Source organism: Esox lucius, chromosome 5 (assembly GCF_011004845.1).
Source record: "Esox lucius isolate fEsoLuc1 chromosome 5, fEsoLuc1.pri, whole genome shotgun sequence".
Taxonomy (NCBI): Eukaryota; Metazoa; Chordata; class Actinopteri; order Esociformes; family Esocidae; genus Esox; species Esox lucius.
Window position 1 is genome coordinate 21,007,346 of NC_047573.1, and position 18,002 is coordinate 21,025,347.

Consider the following 18,002-nt stretch of genomic DNA (forward strand, 5'->3'; position numbering starts at 1 on the left):
ATACTTTAGATGGTAAATGTAAACATTGCCTATAAACTGCCGTCTGTTCCCAAAAAAGTACATCTCCCCGGAGAGCTGGACTGCAGCGTTTTACTCCAGCCCAACTCTAATGACTTATTGAACAGTTGATTAGATTACACTAGCAAAAGCCGACAGTGTTTGGTCAAAATCGGATGGCCGGTTCTTTGGTGTAGGTAATGGAAAAGTAGTTATTTAGGACATCCAGACTTATTCCATGTCCTTGAAATATGATATTGGTGTCAAGGGACAAATCTGGGTTTCTGCTTAGTTTAAAGTAGAGTAGCAAGCATGGCACATTCCAATGAAGTCATGCTGGAGTTACGTTTCACGCCAAGCCATATCAAGCGTGAATTCTCTTGTCTATTTAGAGATACAAATGCCAGTCAGTTTGCACCAAGCAGCAGCCTATATAATGTATAATATATTCTGTAACTCTTGATTATGGTAATAAAAAAAAATTGTCAGTGAAGGACTATTTTAATAGTCAAGCCTTTGCATTTCTCACATATTGTAATTTACATAACGTTATCCTACAGTTCAATCAGCATTACATTCTTAAACTTTTCGTTCATTCATGGTGGTGGCCACTTCGTTGTAACCTGTACATGCCTATGATTAGTCCAATGGATTATGTTCTTTAACTACATTAGTAGGGCTTAATGATCAAACAGACATGAAAAATACCAAATAATGGACTTTAATAACTTAATATTTATGTACATTTACATTCGCATGTTAAATAATAACATGACATGTTTCGTTCTTCGTGTTGATGTTGGTTCACATTTGATGATTTTTCTCCAGGTAACTCATGGTAACAAAATAGAATTGTGCCAAAACCTGTCCAGTGACAACAGTGTTGTGCCTCTCCGCGATCCTGAGCAACAGATGCATAAGATGATGATAGATTTAGAAGCACTTGCGGTGGACAATGCTGGGGCCTGCCTCGTCGTATTCCTGCTTGCTGATCCACATAGCCTGGAAAGTGGACAGGGAAGCCAGGATGGAGCCACCGATCCAGACGGAGTATTTACGCTCAGGTGGGGCAATGATCTATAGGGAAAAAGGTCGAGTGGATAAAAAAACAAAAAAAAAACATGTATTGGTGAGATCTTGTTTTAACAGTAAATGTATTGCCTATGTTAAAATGTTGTCATTGATTGTATATTTTATAATTACCTTGATCTTCATTGTGCTGGGGGCCAGGGCGGTGATCTCCTTCTGCATACGATCAGCAATACCAGGATACATGGTGGTACCGCCGGACAAGACGTTGTTGGCGTACAGGTCCTTACGGATGTCAATGTCACACTTCATGATGCTGTTGTAGGCTGTCTCGTGAATACCGGCAGACTCCATACCTTTTAGGATTATAATGTATTTTAGGATTACCTTTTAGGATTATAACGGCATTTCTCTAATTTGACAAAAATAATAGCCATATATATTAGGCATACTATAAGGCAAGTTATGAATAATTATTACATACCAATGAAGGAAGGCTGGAAGAGGGTCTCAGGGCAACGGAAACGCTCGTTACCAATGGTGATGACCTGACCGTCGGGAAGCTCGTAGCTCTTCTCCAGAGAGGAAGAGGAGGCGGCGGTGGCCATCTCGTTCTCGAAGTCCAGAGCCACATAGCACAACTTCTCTTTTATGTCACGCACGATCTCACGCTCGGCTGTATTGAACAAGAGTTTTTATCAGAACATAGAACAAATTAATGTGCGCCGTCTTATGCGTATTTGTGAATTTTAGATATTACGCATGACACTCTCGGTGTGTGAAAGGACAAACAAAAACCCACCAGTTGTGACGAAAGAGTAGCCGCGCTCGGTGAGAATCTTCATGAGGTAGTCAGTCAGATCGCGACCGGCCAAATCCAGACGCATGATGGCGTGGGGAAGAGCATAACCCTCATAGATGGGTACGTTGTGGGTCACACCATCGCCGGAGTCCAGCACAATGCCTTTAAAACAAATTAAAATCTAAATATTCTGTTGACTCAGATGGTAAGCGACGTGTCTGGCAACACGTAGACAACTATTTGTTTCAGATTGTGTGCACACATGCGCAATTCCTTACCAGTGGTACGACCAGAGGCGTACAGGGACAGCACAGCCTGGATGGCAACATACATGGCTGGGACGTTGAAGGTCTCAAACATGATCTGGGTCATCTTCTCTCTGTTGGCTTTGGGGTTCAGGGGGGCCTCAGTGAGCAGGGTGGGGTGCTCCTCGGGGGCCACGCGCAGCTCGTTGTAGAAGGTGTGATGCCAAATCTTCTCCATATCATCCCAGTTAGTGATGATTCCGTGCTCAATGGGGTACTTCAAAGTGAGGATACCTCTCTTGCTCTGAGCTTCATCTCCTACGTAGGAGTCCTTCTGACCCATACCGACCATGACACCCTGGAGGAAACGGAGATTGTTTGGCGTAAGTGGTACATAGCCTAAGACCATTAAAATGTACTTGAAATGCATAGATGGACAATTGGACACCAAAGGAAATTGCGTAAAATGGCCTTGTTTTTGGTGTCTGTGGATTGCACATCATACCTGATGACGAGGGCGACCAACGATGGATGGGAAGACAGCTCTTGGGGCGTCATCACCGGCGAAGCCAGCCTTCACAAGGCCAGAGCCGTTGTCGCACACAAGAGCGGTAGTCTCTTCGTCGTCACACATCTTGGGTTCTTAATAACACACGTATAAATAACTGTCATATTCCTGCGCACAAACGCTGAACAGCACAATGCAAAACGTCGGAAAAACAAAATAACGCACAGTATCTAACCTGTATGACTACCAAAGTAGTTATGTCTATTGTATCCTACCCACCACTAAATATTAATCCCCACAATCGAATTTATCTTGCAACAAATGGTACTATGGCACTGTTATAGAGGATTGTGGGTATTCAACATATTTTGACTTTTTACACACTATTCTCATGTTTGGATTAATGACGGCATATTTCTATATTAGTGATAAGCAATGCGTTGCGCTACGTAAATTACTAATTTTATTTGTTTTCAAGGACGACACCTGGCTTTTTCACCATTATGGAAGCGGCAAAAACTTTCAATGCTTACTACTAGTGAATTGAGCACCATGTTTCGCAATGGGCTTGGTTAAAAATATAATTGAAACACCAATTAATAGTAAACATGTTTTCAGTTATTGTGATTTAAGAAGAACAGAAAGATATAAAAAATAATATAATACTCGGTTGAATTTAGCAAATTAATTTGGATACAAGACATTTCTTTAGATCCTGGACTTAATATACTATGAGCTTTTATAAAACACCAAAAGTGAAGCAGGCCTATGTATAAGAATCTGTGATATTGAAAATACCAAGAAATCTGATTAAAAAAATATGACCCCTTGATGTTGCATTACATACCCTTAAAGTTAATTGGCTACGATGCCGGTATTATGTTACATATTTAGTTGGTAATTTCAGTTAAATTAGGTTACATTTACGCCTTAATATCGTCGCATGCGCTAAGGTTATACTGATGTCATACACATTGGTTGTATTACAGAAATTATCTCTGACTATATTGTATTGTTTCTCAACTCAGTGGAACAACGATCTATTTCATGTGAAGGGCCTATTCAGTATTGGGGTAGCCAACACTAATATCAATTTGGTTAGTTGTTTCATAAGTCTACAAAGAAGGGTTTAACAAGTATTCTATCAGAAAAGCAAATGTGTCTATTCTAACCATCCACCATTCATTTCTTCTACAACTCAATGCGTAATTGGCATGCGTAATTCCTTCAGGAGCCTGTGACATCACTACCAGTATCTGTCGTTATAATTAATAGATTCCGAAGATGTAAAATAAAAACGTAAAAAGTCTGGGTATATCCTTGAGATCAATCCATGAATAGTAGATCCGATCCAGGATTGGGTTGGTTCCAGGTTCCTTACCTTTGGTGGTCGCTGTCTCCGATGAAGCTCAGAACGCAGAAAGCAACTGCTGCTGGATCGAGCTACACTGGCCCTTCCAACCTTATATATTCACCGCGTTTGGCCAATTTCCCTTACCCATAATTTAGAATGTCTACGTATTCCATTGGACATTTTCCCAGCCGTCATCCATATTAGGTTCTTTGGGGTGACAGGTTGGGGGGGACTTGGTAGGCAGTCTACTAGGCTCCCCGGTTTTCGAAGTGAGCAGTGCTTTCCATGTATGGAACTGTGATCCTGATTCCAAGCCACGGTGCCAGGGCCGTATATGGAGAGCCCGTGATTTGTAAGACAACCTTGTGGCAGCGAACTACAACTGCAAACAAGATCCCCGTTGAAAGCTCTTCCCTTATCGAGGATCGGAACTTTATAGCCATATAGGAATGACAACACCAAGGAAGGTAGTTGCATTGATTGTATTGTAGTATCGGCCTACTACATGGTGACTACATAACAAAGGTAACCTGAGCTCGGAATGCCTTTTATATAATTTTATTGCGACAGCCGTTTTAACAATGTAGTCTTACTATTTTGTCATTATGCTGGCTGTAAGCAAAGTTCAAGGGTTAGGCACAAATTAGGCGGATTAAGCCTAGAATAGGCCCCTATGTTTGAAGTCGTCACCTTTTTGTGAAAGAAACAATACAACTATATCATCATTCGTTTATTTCAGTGTGGAGCTGTAGCCTGGTTTTCCATATTTATACCATGGACTGCGCAGATGTCTCTCAAAATGAAATAGCTGATTGCCTATAGCTGTCCAATGCTCTCAGAACAAGCATAACGTTAGTGTTGTGGAATACCTATGTATGTCAGTCTCCTTATGCCAAATAGATAATATAGCAGTTTACTCAATCTATTTTAGGCATTTCAAGACATAATGCCCGCATATGAACTAAATGGACACCTAATGTCACAAATCACAGGAATTGATAGGGTGGTTCCCTGAAACACCCCCATGACATGCAAACACACATCACGTGCTACAACACTCCCAAAATGTATTCCATTCAATAGGTCCTACCTATAGGTCCTACCCATTAGCTGTGTCTTTATTTACACTATTTATCCTGTGCATAGAGTTTTAATTGTGAAAATTGATAGGATACCTGTGAGTGGTCTTCCTGGTGGTATAGCTGTAGGTGTTTATTGAGGTGGTCAAAGCATTTAACAAGTAAAAGGTTTTTAGAGCAAATCAAATTTCCCATCTCATTGCTTACTTACATGGTAAAAAAATGAGATAAATGTGTATCTTGAACCTAGGCCTATGATATAGTCAGCAATCAACCTTAAATGTTGGTGCTTAATGAAAGATTTTAGTGCAACTTAAATGTTGGTGCAACCTTTCTGATTTCTTTCAATAGAAAGACAACAGGAACAGGCAGTTGAATCTTTAGGTAGCCACAGCTAATGCCTATTTGGCCTACTTAATTATTGTGTACAAACAAGGGTTTACCAAGTATTCTGTTAGATAGGCAAATGCCATTGATGTATTTTTGAAAATCACATTCTTATAAGATTGTAGGCTATTGTGTTGCAGACTACAAAAAAAACCAACCAATGATAGTAGGTGTACTTCTGAGGCTCTCGGGTTTCAAAGGATCGGTTATCCCAGCTGCTGCCACTCCACTGACACCCCCCCCCCCCCCCCCCCCAGCAGGTGATTCAAGTCTGGTCAGAGGGGAGGCAGCAACTGACACTACGCCCTCCCCCTTTCCCCAAGAGAAAATAATCAGCTTAGCCACCAATAAAACCACTTTGGCCTGGGTTTAAGAAGCCTACACTTACAGAAAATGTATAGAAGCAAAAAGCTTCACATTTCATATAATAGTCTATATGGCATATGCAGTATATACATATACACTGTAGACATGAAAAATGTATTGAACCAAGTTCATGTAGTTACCTGAGTTGTTTTCCCCCCTAAAAGGAATACTCCCCTAATTTGATGTCATTTTGGCCGGGGGCTTTTTAATTAGAGAACTACAACTGATTTCAGGGGCACACAAAGGGTCAAGTATAATAATAAATACAAAATCATTTTTGATGAGAGATTTAAACTACAAAATATTAAAGGCTTAATACATTTTATTTTATGCCTAAGATTTCTCATAGACCTTGATGAACAATACTTTGGAATGTGGCAAAATCGCATTCATTCAGTGAAAATAAGTGTTCAAAATACATATAATTATCCTTCAACAACAGTGTTGGCTTTTTGAGGTTAGGGATACCTGCTGACATAGTTAAAAATCTTGTGGAATTTCCATAAATAACAATTGGGCAGAAATGGCATTGCATAGTAAGATTGGCACTTCTAATGATATGGGGTCTAATTTATCATGGGATGTTAAAATCAAATTAATTTTTATGGATGGCCCAGATTTGTCTGGAGTGAAATGAATCTCATCAGTTTAGATAAAGTTTATAATTGAAACAATTAACACAATATTGGACAGAAGAAAAATACAACAGTGTAATAGCACCCTCTTTTGGCAAAGAAGTGTTTTCTCACTTATTTAAAATAACAGAAATGTAAACGTTATGCAAATTAATTAATTAATCTCCTAGCTGTGAGGCTCTGTATTAGTAGTTTTGTATTTGAACAATAAATAGCAGATTATTCATATCAATATGATTTTATTTTACACCTAGGGCTAATAGTTTAACACAAATCATCAAAATATATTTTAATACCTTACTACAACATAGGGCGAGTTACCCAAGAGCCGTATATTGATTAAAAAAGATACATACCTTGGCATTCCTAAGCTCTAATGGACAAACTAATAGGAAAAGACACAGTTGAGGACAGACCCCTGCCAAAAGGGCAGAGCTGGATTCAACCAAGGAGGCAGCAGCACATGTCCGCTGGAGGCAGAGGACCAGGCCGCATGACCACCCCTGACAGTTTGGACAAGTGGTAGCAAACTAGCTTAGTAACTGTTTAAACATTACTGAGTTTGCTAGCAAGTCAAAACATTAGCTAGCACACATTTAGAAAGCACACATTTTGAAGGTTGGATCCTCTTATCTTTTGGCTTGGAGGCTTTTAAAGAAAACTATGACTATCACCTTTACTTGTAAAATAACTTCAGAGTTAGAGGAACCACCAATCAGCATGTGACTACAAGACTGGGTCATGTTAGCAAGGGGAAGAACAAAGGATTTCAATGGCTACCAAGCTAGAGCACCAATACTGTGTTCTCTGGTGTTAACAAAGCAGAAAGTAGTTAGCTTGTACACCAGAAATATCTTGCTAGCTCATACATTGTACAGTAAATACCACTTTGCATCTTTGTTCTAGCTCGCTATTGACCTTCCTCATACTTCGACTCTAATATGACCCTATCCCAGTTGGGTAGCCCATCCAAATAAAAAGCCACTCCTACAACACTGCACACTACGGAAGCCCTGTAGCCCAAGGCAGTAAAAAATAATTTGGGCCCAGAGATTAAGTTTATCTAATTTGAATGACTTAGTATCTTGTTTGAACGACTTAGTAAAAAAAAATAAAAACTACCAATAGTTTTTTTGCTAAACTGTTCAAACGAGATACTAAGTTGTTAAAGCTAGATAATCTAATTAGGCCAAATTCATCATGCAGCAGCATTACAAGGCCAAGTAATGGTTGCTACAGCCCATCGTTCTTTGATTCCATCCATCGTTCATTGATGGGCCTATAATTTTTCATTACTAGTTCTTTGAAACCCTAAAGCAAGGCTACTTTTGAACTCCAAAGCATTAAGTCAGATCACTGAGCAATTGGCTGAATGATGGCACGTTGGCGTGAGGTGAGGGCGCATCAAGTGTGCCATGACATTTTGCTCAAATGATAAAACATTGTATGTAATACAAGACAAGACTGTCCCATAAATATTCAATCCAGGCAACATTACAACAAATAAAAGTAGCAAAAACAAAACTTTTAATCTGGTAGTGCTTAAGTTGAACTTCTTGCACTGTAAAACGAGAAAACGTTGCTCACTAGTTTTGACCAATAGCAGCTAGTATACCAATTCACAGCCTAATAACACTCCGCTGTTGAGAACGAACATACTGCCACACTTATATAAACTGAGCACTAGTCCGCTGTCGTCTTTATGGCTAATATGGCTATATTTTTTGGACTTTGATCAAAGACCCGGGGCTAATATGGAAAAACCTGAACAAACAAAACTGAATCAAATAGGAGGGTCATTTTACCTGAGGCCATTAAGCTTTTTTTTCATATATTTTTTTTTCTAAGTCGTTCAAACAAGATGCTAAGTCGTTCAAACAAGATACTAAGTTGTTCAAACAAGAAACTTTTTTTTACTGCCTTGGGCTTCAGGGCTTCTGTAGCACACAGAGCTGTTGTTACAAAGACAACTAGCATACAACCACTTCTATAAACGACTGCTGTAAGAAAACACAGAAATTAAATTTGGTCACTTGTAACTTGCTGATTGGACGATTTAAGCTTTGTTTACACAAGCAGCCTAATTCATATATTCTTGCTCTGCAACTTAACATTTTAACACTACACATCAGATCTTGCTATATCAAATCATTTTCACAGCTAATCTGATAGGTGGAAAAGGGTTTGGAATCGTCTGTGAGAAATAGGCCTCATCTTTGGTATTATGAATTATGTTTAGACAAGTAGGTCAATTCAAATTATTTCAAATAATGTCAAAGTTCTGATTTGTCAAAAGACAAATTAGTAGAAATATTTCAGAATTGGCCTTCCTGTGGAAACACAGCTTCACCAAGCATGATACTGTGAATTTACAAGGCCAGGCACATGTTGGTGCTTGGTTTGTTTTCAGACACCAGAGCAATTAGCTGGGCCGGATTAGCAATAGTCAGGTTGACTACTTCTCAGCAGCTGATGATCAGTTTAGCGCAAGCGCAAGAAATATACTTAAATATTGTTAAGCGCTAGCCATGGGTTGTCACCAAAACACAGCAGTAGTTGAGTTAGAAGCAGTACCGGCCCTAGCCTTTTCGGGGCCCTAAGCAAAATTTGATTTGAAGGCCTCCTCTCCCCTAGCGGTCGGGGGCCCTAAGCAACCGCTTATGTTGCTGATGCCTAGGGCCGGTCCTGATTAGCAGTAAAACAAGCACAAAGTGGTTGCAAGGTCGATAATCGCCATAAGGCTCGGGCACACTATGTGCTTGGTTTGCTCTCAGATGCCAGAGCAATTAGCACCTTGTCTGGATTAGCAATCGTCACGTTCACATTGACTACTACTTAGAAAATGTGTAGACAATTCGTTTTGCGCACTTTTGTTGACGTTTCCTTGTGATTTCTTGTTTTCTGATTGGCTGAGAGTAGCGACTCGAGAATCAACAAGACAAAATATTAAGCATTAGTGGTAGGTGGTTAACAAAACACAGCATGAGGTGAGTCATGTTGAAATACTGATTGTGCGCAAAACTAATAGTCTACACAGCGTTCTCAGAAGTAGCCTAAGCAGTGTTAACATGAAAACCGCTAATTAAACAAGGTGCATAAAAGGCACCAATATGTGGCTGACACTTTAAAAGTATTAACAGTTCTATGAATACATACTAAAAAAATCTGATTTAAATCTATTTAGTAAGCAGATTTACAAAGATGTCTGCTTAAACTGATTGATTCTCCTGCAACACACACATCCAAAAACCTAATTTAATTAATTAAAAAAAAAACAAGCACCCTTGAAGATAAATTATTTTTAACTTTTGTAAATCAAATATCCAGCGTAAATTGAATCACAATAAAATGGTGAACAGCTTAAATAGACATTTACATTTTGAGTGTACATTTTTACTGAATGATCACTTGAACTTTGAACTGATTGAACTGGCAGTTGTTTCCTTCATCACCTGGAATGTACGATTTAATCTTATCTTACAGTCATTTTGACATTGTAGTTTATAGGTTTGTTTAATATTGTCTAGTAAATAGGCCTAGTATATAATTCACTCATGCTAGCTTCATTTATTCTTTATGTCCTAGATCACTTGAAACTTATAAAAATACAGATTGGTGACAAATTAAAGGAAAACCTGAATAAATGAGTGGAGGAACATAATGAATGCAGATGCTTCCACACAGGAATATTGCATGATACAATCTATTGCATGATAGAAATTAATATCCTATGACATGTTTAAAAAATGCTGAGCAGGCCCAGACCTTGATTGTGGATGAAGTTGGCAATAGGAAAGGTGACTTTAAAAGTTCATAATTTTGTCTCTACCAGGATGGCAATACCCCATCGACAGGGCACGAGGGGTCACGGAATCATTTGACGAGAATGAAAATGATGTGAACCGTATGCTAGGGTCTTCACCGTTACTGGATCTGAACCCAACTAAACACCTATGGGAGACTTTGGACAGCGCTTTCCACCATCATCAAAACAACAAATGAGGGAATGTCTCTTAATAAATAATTGCATTCCATCCATCCAGTAGAGTTCCAGAGACTTGCAGAACCCATATGGAGGGGCATTGAAGCTGTTCTGGCATCTTGTGTTGGCCCAACACCTTACTGAGATACTTTATGTTTTTTCCCCTTTAATTTGTCAACTGTCTGTATATACAAAGACCACCTTTTAACTTGAAAACGCATAGTGAGAATAGTAGTTCAGAGCTCTCAAACCCCTCAAGAAGGATACTCAAGGATTTGGCTTTCTTAAAGAAAGACAATCCAACCCATGGGCCCTCTTACAATGTATTCCTCCCAGTTCTAAGCATCAGAGAGCTAAAATATGTTCCCCACATAAGGTCTGCCCCTCCCCACCCCCCCCCATCTCTTCAACGCAACGCTTGCTTTTGCCCCTCTTGAAGGAAGGCCTGTTTCTCCATCAGCTTTCTGAAGAGGCCTTGCCGATTGCCCAGCAGCTGTGCGTGCTGACCACACTCCACCACACGCTGCTCATCCAGCACTGCCACAGCGTCTGCGTTCTGGATGGTGGAGAGACGGTGTGCGATGATAAGTACAGTGCGGCCCTCCATCAGCCTCTCCAGAGCCTCCTGGACAAGGAACTCATTCTCTGTGTCCAAAGCACTGAGAAAGGAGATGCGGGGGGGGGGAATGGAAAAGTATAATTAATCGATAAGATCCTGAAGCGTTCATCGACCCACACAATGACACTTGGCTGGATCCACCTTGCCTAATGGTAGGGAGAAGTTGCAAAAATGTCTCTTACCTTGTTGCCTCATCAAGTAAAAGTATCTTGGGGTTCTGAGGAAAGGGGAAGGCATTCATGACTACGTGGGAAGGCATACATGACTAAACATTCTTTGTTGTAATCTCGTGTCATTAAATTACCTTGAGCAAAGCCCTTGCAATTGCAATCCTCTGTTTCTGACCGCCTGTAATGTAACATAAGCCATTACATTCCAGTTGTTAAAGTAGTGATTGTTTTTTTTGTAATAATTTTTTTTGAATATTGTGCAAGAATACCACCGTAAATAAGACTGTGGTGTCAAATTGGGTAAAGAAGTCAATCACGGTTTGAGTATATGAAGTCCATTTGTTGAGGATCACCTCTCAACTACTTAACAACATCACAGCTGAGTAAAAGTCCCTCTGTGCATGTTTTGGTCTAACCTGAGAGCAGCACTCCTTTCTCTCCAACGACAGTGTCAAAGCCTTTGGGGAAACCTTGGACAAACTGATAGGCATTGGCGATTTGTGCAGCCCGGTGGATTTCCTGAGCTGTGACCGTGTTGGAGTCAGGAGCTCCGTAGGCAATGTTTTCGGCAATGGAACAAGAGAAGAGTACAGGCTCCTGCAGACCCAAAGCAGGAGAACAGAACAAGATCAGACCACGTTAAGCCACAGCAATGGCAACATTTACAAGAACTTGTGGCCCAATAATAATAACGATAATTTAGTCAAGTGACAAATTACCTGGCTCACAGTTCCAATGTGATTTCTCAGCCAATAAGGGTTCAAATCTCTGATGTCATGCCCGTCGATAGTAATCACACCTACGCAGCAACACAGACATCTCAAGTCAGAAAACTTAATAAAACAGTAAGAACATACAGGTGACATCCTGGCTGCACTGCTCACCTGTGTCTGGGTCATAGAGACGGAGCAGCAAGGAGACCAGAGTGGATTTTCCTGATCCACTGGGGCCTACTACGGCCATGACGGTGCCAGCTGGTATGGACAGACTCATATCCTGTAAGATCAGGGCGTCTTTGCGGGTCGGGTAGGCAAAAGACACATTCTGGAACTCCAGCTGGCCCTTCAGTTGTTCTGGCCTGAGCACAATGCCCTCTACAAAGAAAGGACATGTTGCGTGGAATAGCAAAATCTTTCAACTTGACACTTTGATCACACTTTACTCTTCAGACACACACACACACACACACACACACACACAAAGTAAGAATGGAGAGCCATGGAACTGACCATTGAGGGGAAACTCTGGCTTCCTGTCCAGTAGCTCCCACATCCGTGACCCAGCCCCAAAGCCTTTCATCAGCTCAGAGTAAAATGAACTCATACCTATTCAGCAACACAGAGAATTAAACAGATCCTCAGCAGAGCAAATATTCTGACAGAAACTATGATTTAAGAAAAGTGCCAATTCAAACACTGCGATTTGTTTGCCAATTAATTAAGGTAGGTTTCTCTTCAGAATGTACAGTATCTCACAAAAGTGAGTACACCCCTCACATTTTTGTCTTTTCATGTGACAACACTGAAGAAACGACACAGGGAAAATGACGACACAGGGGAAATGGCTAATTGGGCCCAATTTGGACATATTCACTTAGGTGTGTACGCACTTTTGTGGCCAGCGGTTTGGACATTGATGGCTGTATGTTGAGTTATTTTGAGGGGACAGCAAATGTACACTGTTATACAAGCTTTACACTCACTACTTTACATTGTAGCAAAGTGTCATTTCTTCAGTGTTGTCACATGAAAAGATTTGAGGGGTGTACTCACTTTTGTGAGATACTGTATGTATAATTAGAGATGTCTGACCTGCAATGCTAATGCCCACCCAGAAGGCATACATAAGGAAGGAAGAGAGCTCTCCCACAGTCATGTGTTCACTGGCCATCAAAAGCCCTCCCTTATACAACACAGACAGGATGATGATGTTGCCACTGAGTCCAGTCTGAAAAAAAGAATCCATAAAAAGTCAGTTACAACACTGGGGCCCTGAAGAAACACACAGGTTGGAAAAGCAGAAGTTGCCATCACAGATGGCCCAACAGTGGTTTCTGTCTTCCACCAAAGAGGTTGAGTAGCATTTTAACTGAACTCAATCGAGAAATGTCAACAACCAGTCAATTTATATTTGTTTCCACACTGGCTGCGGTAACCTAATACCCCGGCACTGTTTGAAATGTCAAAAATCATCTTCAAACCAAATCGAAACATATGGCCCACATGAGGGAGGATCTCTCAAATAGGACACATTGTGCCATGTTTGCGGAGATCCATAAGCTGTCTCCCCAACCAATGTATTACGCCTCCTCCTCAGTTAGATTACAAACAGATGTTCTCAACATGCTAGGATGCTAATTAGCACAGGGGAATGAGTCTTAACAAAACTCCCCCGTCCAACCATTATGGCTGGGGGAAAAAAGATTGTGACATTAAATGTCTGAAGGCTTACCACACCAAAAAAGCCTGCCAGTAAAATGGCTTCCTTTTTAGCCAAGTGGAGAACATAGTTGGCCTTCTCTGTATACTTCTCCAACTCTGTCAGCTCCTTGCCAAATGCCCGAACTGTCCTAATGTTGCTGATACGCTCTTCTGCCAACTAGAAAAGAGTCAGTCGGATAAACAGTTTTCAATTCCACATTCTGGTCAGAAAAAACAGGATATTGATTTAGGTGTTTTTGTGCTCTGCTGTTTCCAGCCTCAGTAAGGACTGTAATGACGAGCAGCGATGAGTCTTACCTGTGTAGCCTCTGCCAGAGAGTCCTGTGTCCGTTTCGATATGGATCGCAGATACCTCCCACATATGACAGCCAGGCCAGCGATAGGAGGCACTATCATCAGAACAAAGGCTGCCAAACTGGGTGACACGTAAAACTGTTTGGAAAAAATACACCAGCTTTGTTACCTTCTAAGAAAGATGTCTTGAACCCTTTGATGAAACAACTGTAAAGCCACTAATGACAAGTGAGGAAGTGTGAACATACGGTATATTTTTTAATACATTTCTGGGGTATTTATTTATTGGTAGTGTCAGGGGGTCGTTACACCCATGCTACAGCAGTACATGTGCATCAGGGATCCTTTGGTCAAAGAGGCCGCAGATTTTACCACTGGACTACATGTTAAACAGTTATCATCAATTAATTAAACTGTCCTATTTACTATAATACAGTTAGGTCCGGAAATAACTGGACACTTACACAAGTTTTGTTATTTTGGTGGTTTACCAAGATATATTAAAGTTACAGTTAAATCGTGAATATGGGCTTGAAGTTCAGCCTCTCAGCTGTAATCTGAAGGTATTTACAGGGTTTAGGAATTACAGCTCTTTAATATGTAGCCCCCTATTTTTCTAGGGACAAAAAGTAATTGAACAATTAAATCAAAAGCCGTTTCATGGACAGGCGTGGGCTTCATTATTTCTTAATAAATTAAGCAGGTAAAAGGTTGATTCCAAGTGTGGCATTTCCATATGGAAGCTGTTGCTGTGAACTCACAAAATGCATTCAAAGGTGCTCTCAATGCAAGTAAAACAGGCCATCCTTAGGCTGCAAAAAACACTGTGTGATGGCATGGGTATGCATGGCTTCCAATGGCAATGGGTAACTAGTGTTTATTGATGATGTGACAGAAGCAGTATAGGGATATATTGTCTACTCAGATTCAGACAAATTCAGCGAAGATGACTGGAGGGCGCTTCACTTTACAGATTGACAATGACCCAAAACATACTGCGAAAGTAACCCAGGAGTTCTTTAAGCAAAGAAGTGGAATATTCTGCAATGGCAGAGTCAATCATCTGATTTCAACCTAATCGTGCATGCAAATTGTGTCAGTGTCCAGATATTTCAGGACCAAACTGTATAACTTCTGGGTACATTTCCAATAGTTAACCAAAGACAAAACTCAAGGAAGTATCTAGAAAATAATCTGAATGTTCTTGTTTAAGTAAGAACTTGTCAAACTAGGAAATCAATATCAGCTGAGTAACCATCACTATGGCAAAAAACAATGACAGTAAGCCAAACAATGGAACAGCTTAGGAAAGCCAGACACATTCTTGCTCATGTCAAACCAGTTTCTTCTCAATTTATAAAATCACTTGCATTCCCAGCTAACTGTGGGAATAACCTAATAACATGGACTTTAAAAAACAAAGCATAGCAAGCGCTTTTAAACTGCTAATTTAGTTATGTACAGCATGGAACTGAATAAAGTTTTAAAAAAACACAATGAGACATTTTCAACTGACCTGCATTTTGTATTTCAATTGTACAAATAAATACAGTATCTTCTAAATGTCAGTATCAAGTTCCAAGGTATTGGTTTTATACTATAAAACTGTTTTGCTCCACAAAGTATTCCAACAAGTTTTATGCAGACATATTATACATTTCAAACTTTCTCTTATTGGCTGAGAAAACTGGTAGCCCCAAAGTGCTACCATGATAACGCTCACTTATCTCAGTCCCTCTGTGAGAGGAGATGATGCTAAAATAGATGAAATGGTAGTGAACAGATGTTGGTTTACTTAATTCATCCAAATGGGAAAAAAAGCCTTTTCCTAATTGAAATGAACCCGTCTGCAACTGGAAGATACCTTGGTTGAATCAAAAAACAAGGTTGTATTTGCAGTGCAGGATTGTTGGAAAATCTCTGACTGTGTCTTTCATATCTTTTGTCTTTTCATAAGGTCCTCCTGTGACAGGAAGTGGAGCTTCAAATCTCCTGTGACACATTGAAGCTACATGAAAGTCAAATATAAAACCAGCCAAATCTAACTAGAGAACACACATATCTCAACTTCATATTTCCCTAGAAAGCAAAAATCACACAAATGTGAATGGTGAGCTGTTTCTCACCATCATGCTGACCCCAGCTCCTGCCTGGGCAATAGCACGAAGCCCATCTGAGAGGTTGTCTGTCACTGAGTGTCCAATGACAGTTGTGTCTGCAGACAGGCGGTTTATGAGTTCCCCAGTACGGGTTTTATCAAAGAAACCCACTTCCTGCCTTATGATCGAGGAGAATAGTGATACACGTAAATTTCTCACAATCCGTTGCCCTGCAAGAGTCACCACAGAATCATTTTTTATCAGTTCAAGTGAAAGGCATTGATGTGTAGCAAGTTATAATCTGTGGAATCATAAAGTTAAACCCATGCCATGCAAAAAACAGTCGGCGACTCTCACCTGAGATTTGCATTAAGTAGACGCGTGCAGCATTGGCTGCGCCCCCACAAAGGAACACGCCGGAGAGCATTAAACACAGAGAGGTGAGGGAAGCCGAAAAGTCTTCTGAGGAGTTGGTGTAGATGGTGTCAATAACCTGGCCTAGAAAAAAGGGTGCCGACATGGTGACCGCACTGGAGACCACAAGGAAGCCCACAGCCGCTGGGAGGTGTGGGTAAAGACAAAGGTTAACAAACATGTAACAATACAAGGGTTCAGGAGTTACTTTCATAACAATGAATATGTAAGGAATACATGTAATGAAGTCAACCCTACTAATGTATAGAAGTAATAGAATTCTTATTTTAATGTTATTTAAGTTGAGCCAATGGTAACAGTGGTAGTAAAGTGAACCAGTGGCCTCAGATGACATGACCTACCAGACAGCCTTAAGCGCTCAGGATGGGCAAGTTGTAATATTCTTTTTACATCCTCAGTGGTTATCCGAGTTGGTGTTTTTTTGGTTTGTGCCAATGGTAGATCTTTGCTGTCATCTCCTTTTGTTGTTCTTTTTGAGTCTGTTGAGGAGCTGTATTTGGCAACGTTTATCGTGGTTGTCGATGAGCACCTCAACAAATAGTGAGGTTTAGGGAACGCTCCTAGTGGAACACAGGGCACGAGAGAGCTGCATTCCCTCGTGTATAAAAGCGAAGACAATTTCCCACTCACCTCTCGCCTATTTCGTTGACCCCTGGATGTCTGGCAATCAAACCAAAATTGTCTGCCTTGTGCACGGAAATGAACATTGCGTTTCAAAAGATGTACGCCTGGACATCTTGACAACTGTAGTAGTAACAGTGTCATTCTGCAAATCACCGAATGTTAACAAGTGCAGAAATGTAAAACTGAAGTAAAAGTAAAACTATAGGAAGCGGTCTAGCCAACTACGTCACCAAATCACCAAAACATAGCAAGTGCTAATAATGATCATGGTGGTTTAGCATACGACCACATACTATACGAAAACCAAACGGAGAACACATTAAGCCGAGTTTCATCCTTCCAGACAGCAGCAAAGCCAAAGGATAATGACAGCTACCTACTACATTGTACGTTTTTGGCGGTTAATATAATAGTATCTGTCCGTGACAGCTACATTCAGCGAGCTTATCTTCTATAATTCACTGGGAGCGCCCTGTCAAAACAATCTGCCTGTCGATAAGTGGCATGACTACACAATCTCAAAGCGACAAGACTACCTAACCCACTGTCATATGCACACAAAACTCCACGAAAAGAGAGAAAGAGAGCAGTCTTTAAATAAAAGGTGACCCCAGATAATGTCATCATAACCGAGCAGGCTTGTTTAACTCTCAGACGGAAATGATGACAATAACTTTTTAAGACATGGCTAGGCAATCTTGATTCATCGATATCATTCTCTAAGAAGAACGAAGCAAATATGACTGATTGTTAAACACTTTACACTTAAAGTTAATAAGTTATGAATGCTTATTCATTTATCATAAATGTGTTATTTTGATTTGATGTCGCATATGAACGTTTCATATTTCTCAGAATGTATGGTTAATTGTTCAGTTGGAGTGATTTTTTTTTTTAAGTGAATGCACTTTCCACCCGTGGCCAATAAAGTTACTG

General features: G+C 40.3%; 2 protein-coding genes across 2 annotated transcripts; both read right to left on the reverse strand.

Annotated features, from left to right (window-relative positions):
- Nucleotides 1-702: 702 nt before the first annotated feature.
- acta1b (actin alpha 1, skeletal muscle b) lies at nucleotides 703-4,068 on the reverse strand. The gene is made up of 7 exons (XM_010888703.4): nucleotides 3,963-4,068; nucleotides 2,579-2,715; nucleotides 2,107-2,431; nucleotides 1,829-1,990; nucleotides 1,511-1,702; nucleotides 1,201-1,382; nucleotides 703-1,074 (listed from the first exon to the last, which is right to left on the reverse strand). The coding sequence occupies exons 2-7, from the start codon at nucleotides 2,705-2,707 to the stop codon at nucleotides 931-933; spliced, it is 1,134 nt and encodes a 377-aa protein (XP_010887005.1). The 5' UTR covers nucleotides 2,708-2,715; nucleotides 3,963-4,068; the 3' UTR covers nucleotides 703-930.
- Nucleotides 4,069-9,686: 5,618 nt separating this feature from the next.
- Nucleotides 9,687-17,721, reverse strand: abcb10 (ATP-binding cassette, sub-family B (MDR/TAP), member 10). Its single transcript, XM_010888704.3, has 13 exons — nucleotides 16,784-17,721; nucleotides 16,365-16,565; nucleotides 16,035-16,237; nucleotides 13,912-14,046; nucleotides 13,625-13,771; nucleotides 12,985-13,120; nucleotides 12,403-12,498; nucleotides 12,058-12,267; nucleotides 11,893-11,972; nucleotides 11,590-11,770; nucleotides 11,308-11,351; nucleotides 11,186-11,220; nucleotides 9,687-11,043 (listed from the first exon to the last, which is right to left on the reverse strand). The coding sequence occupies exons 1-13, from the start codon at nucleotides 17,205-17,207 to the stop codon at nucleotides 10,791-10,793; spliced, it is 2,145 nt and encodes a 714-aa protein (XP_010887006.1). The 5' UTR covers nucleotides 17,208-17,721; the 3' UTR covers nucleotides 9,687-10,790.
- Between the last annotated feature and the right edge of the window lie 281 nt (nucleotides 17,722-18,002).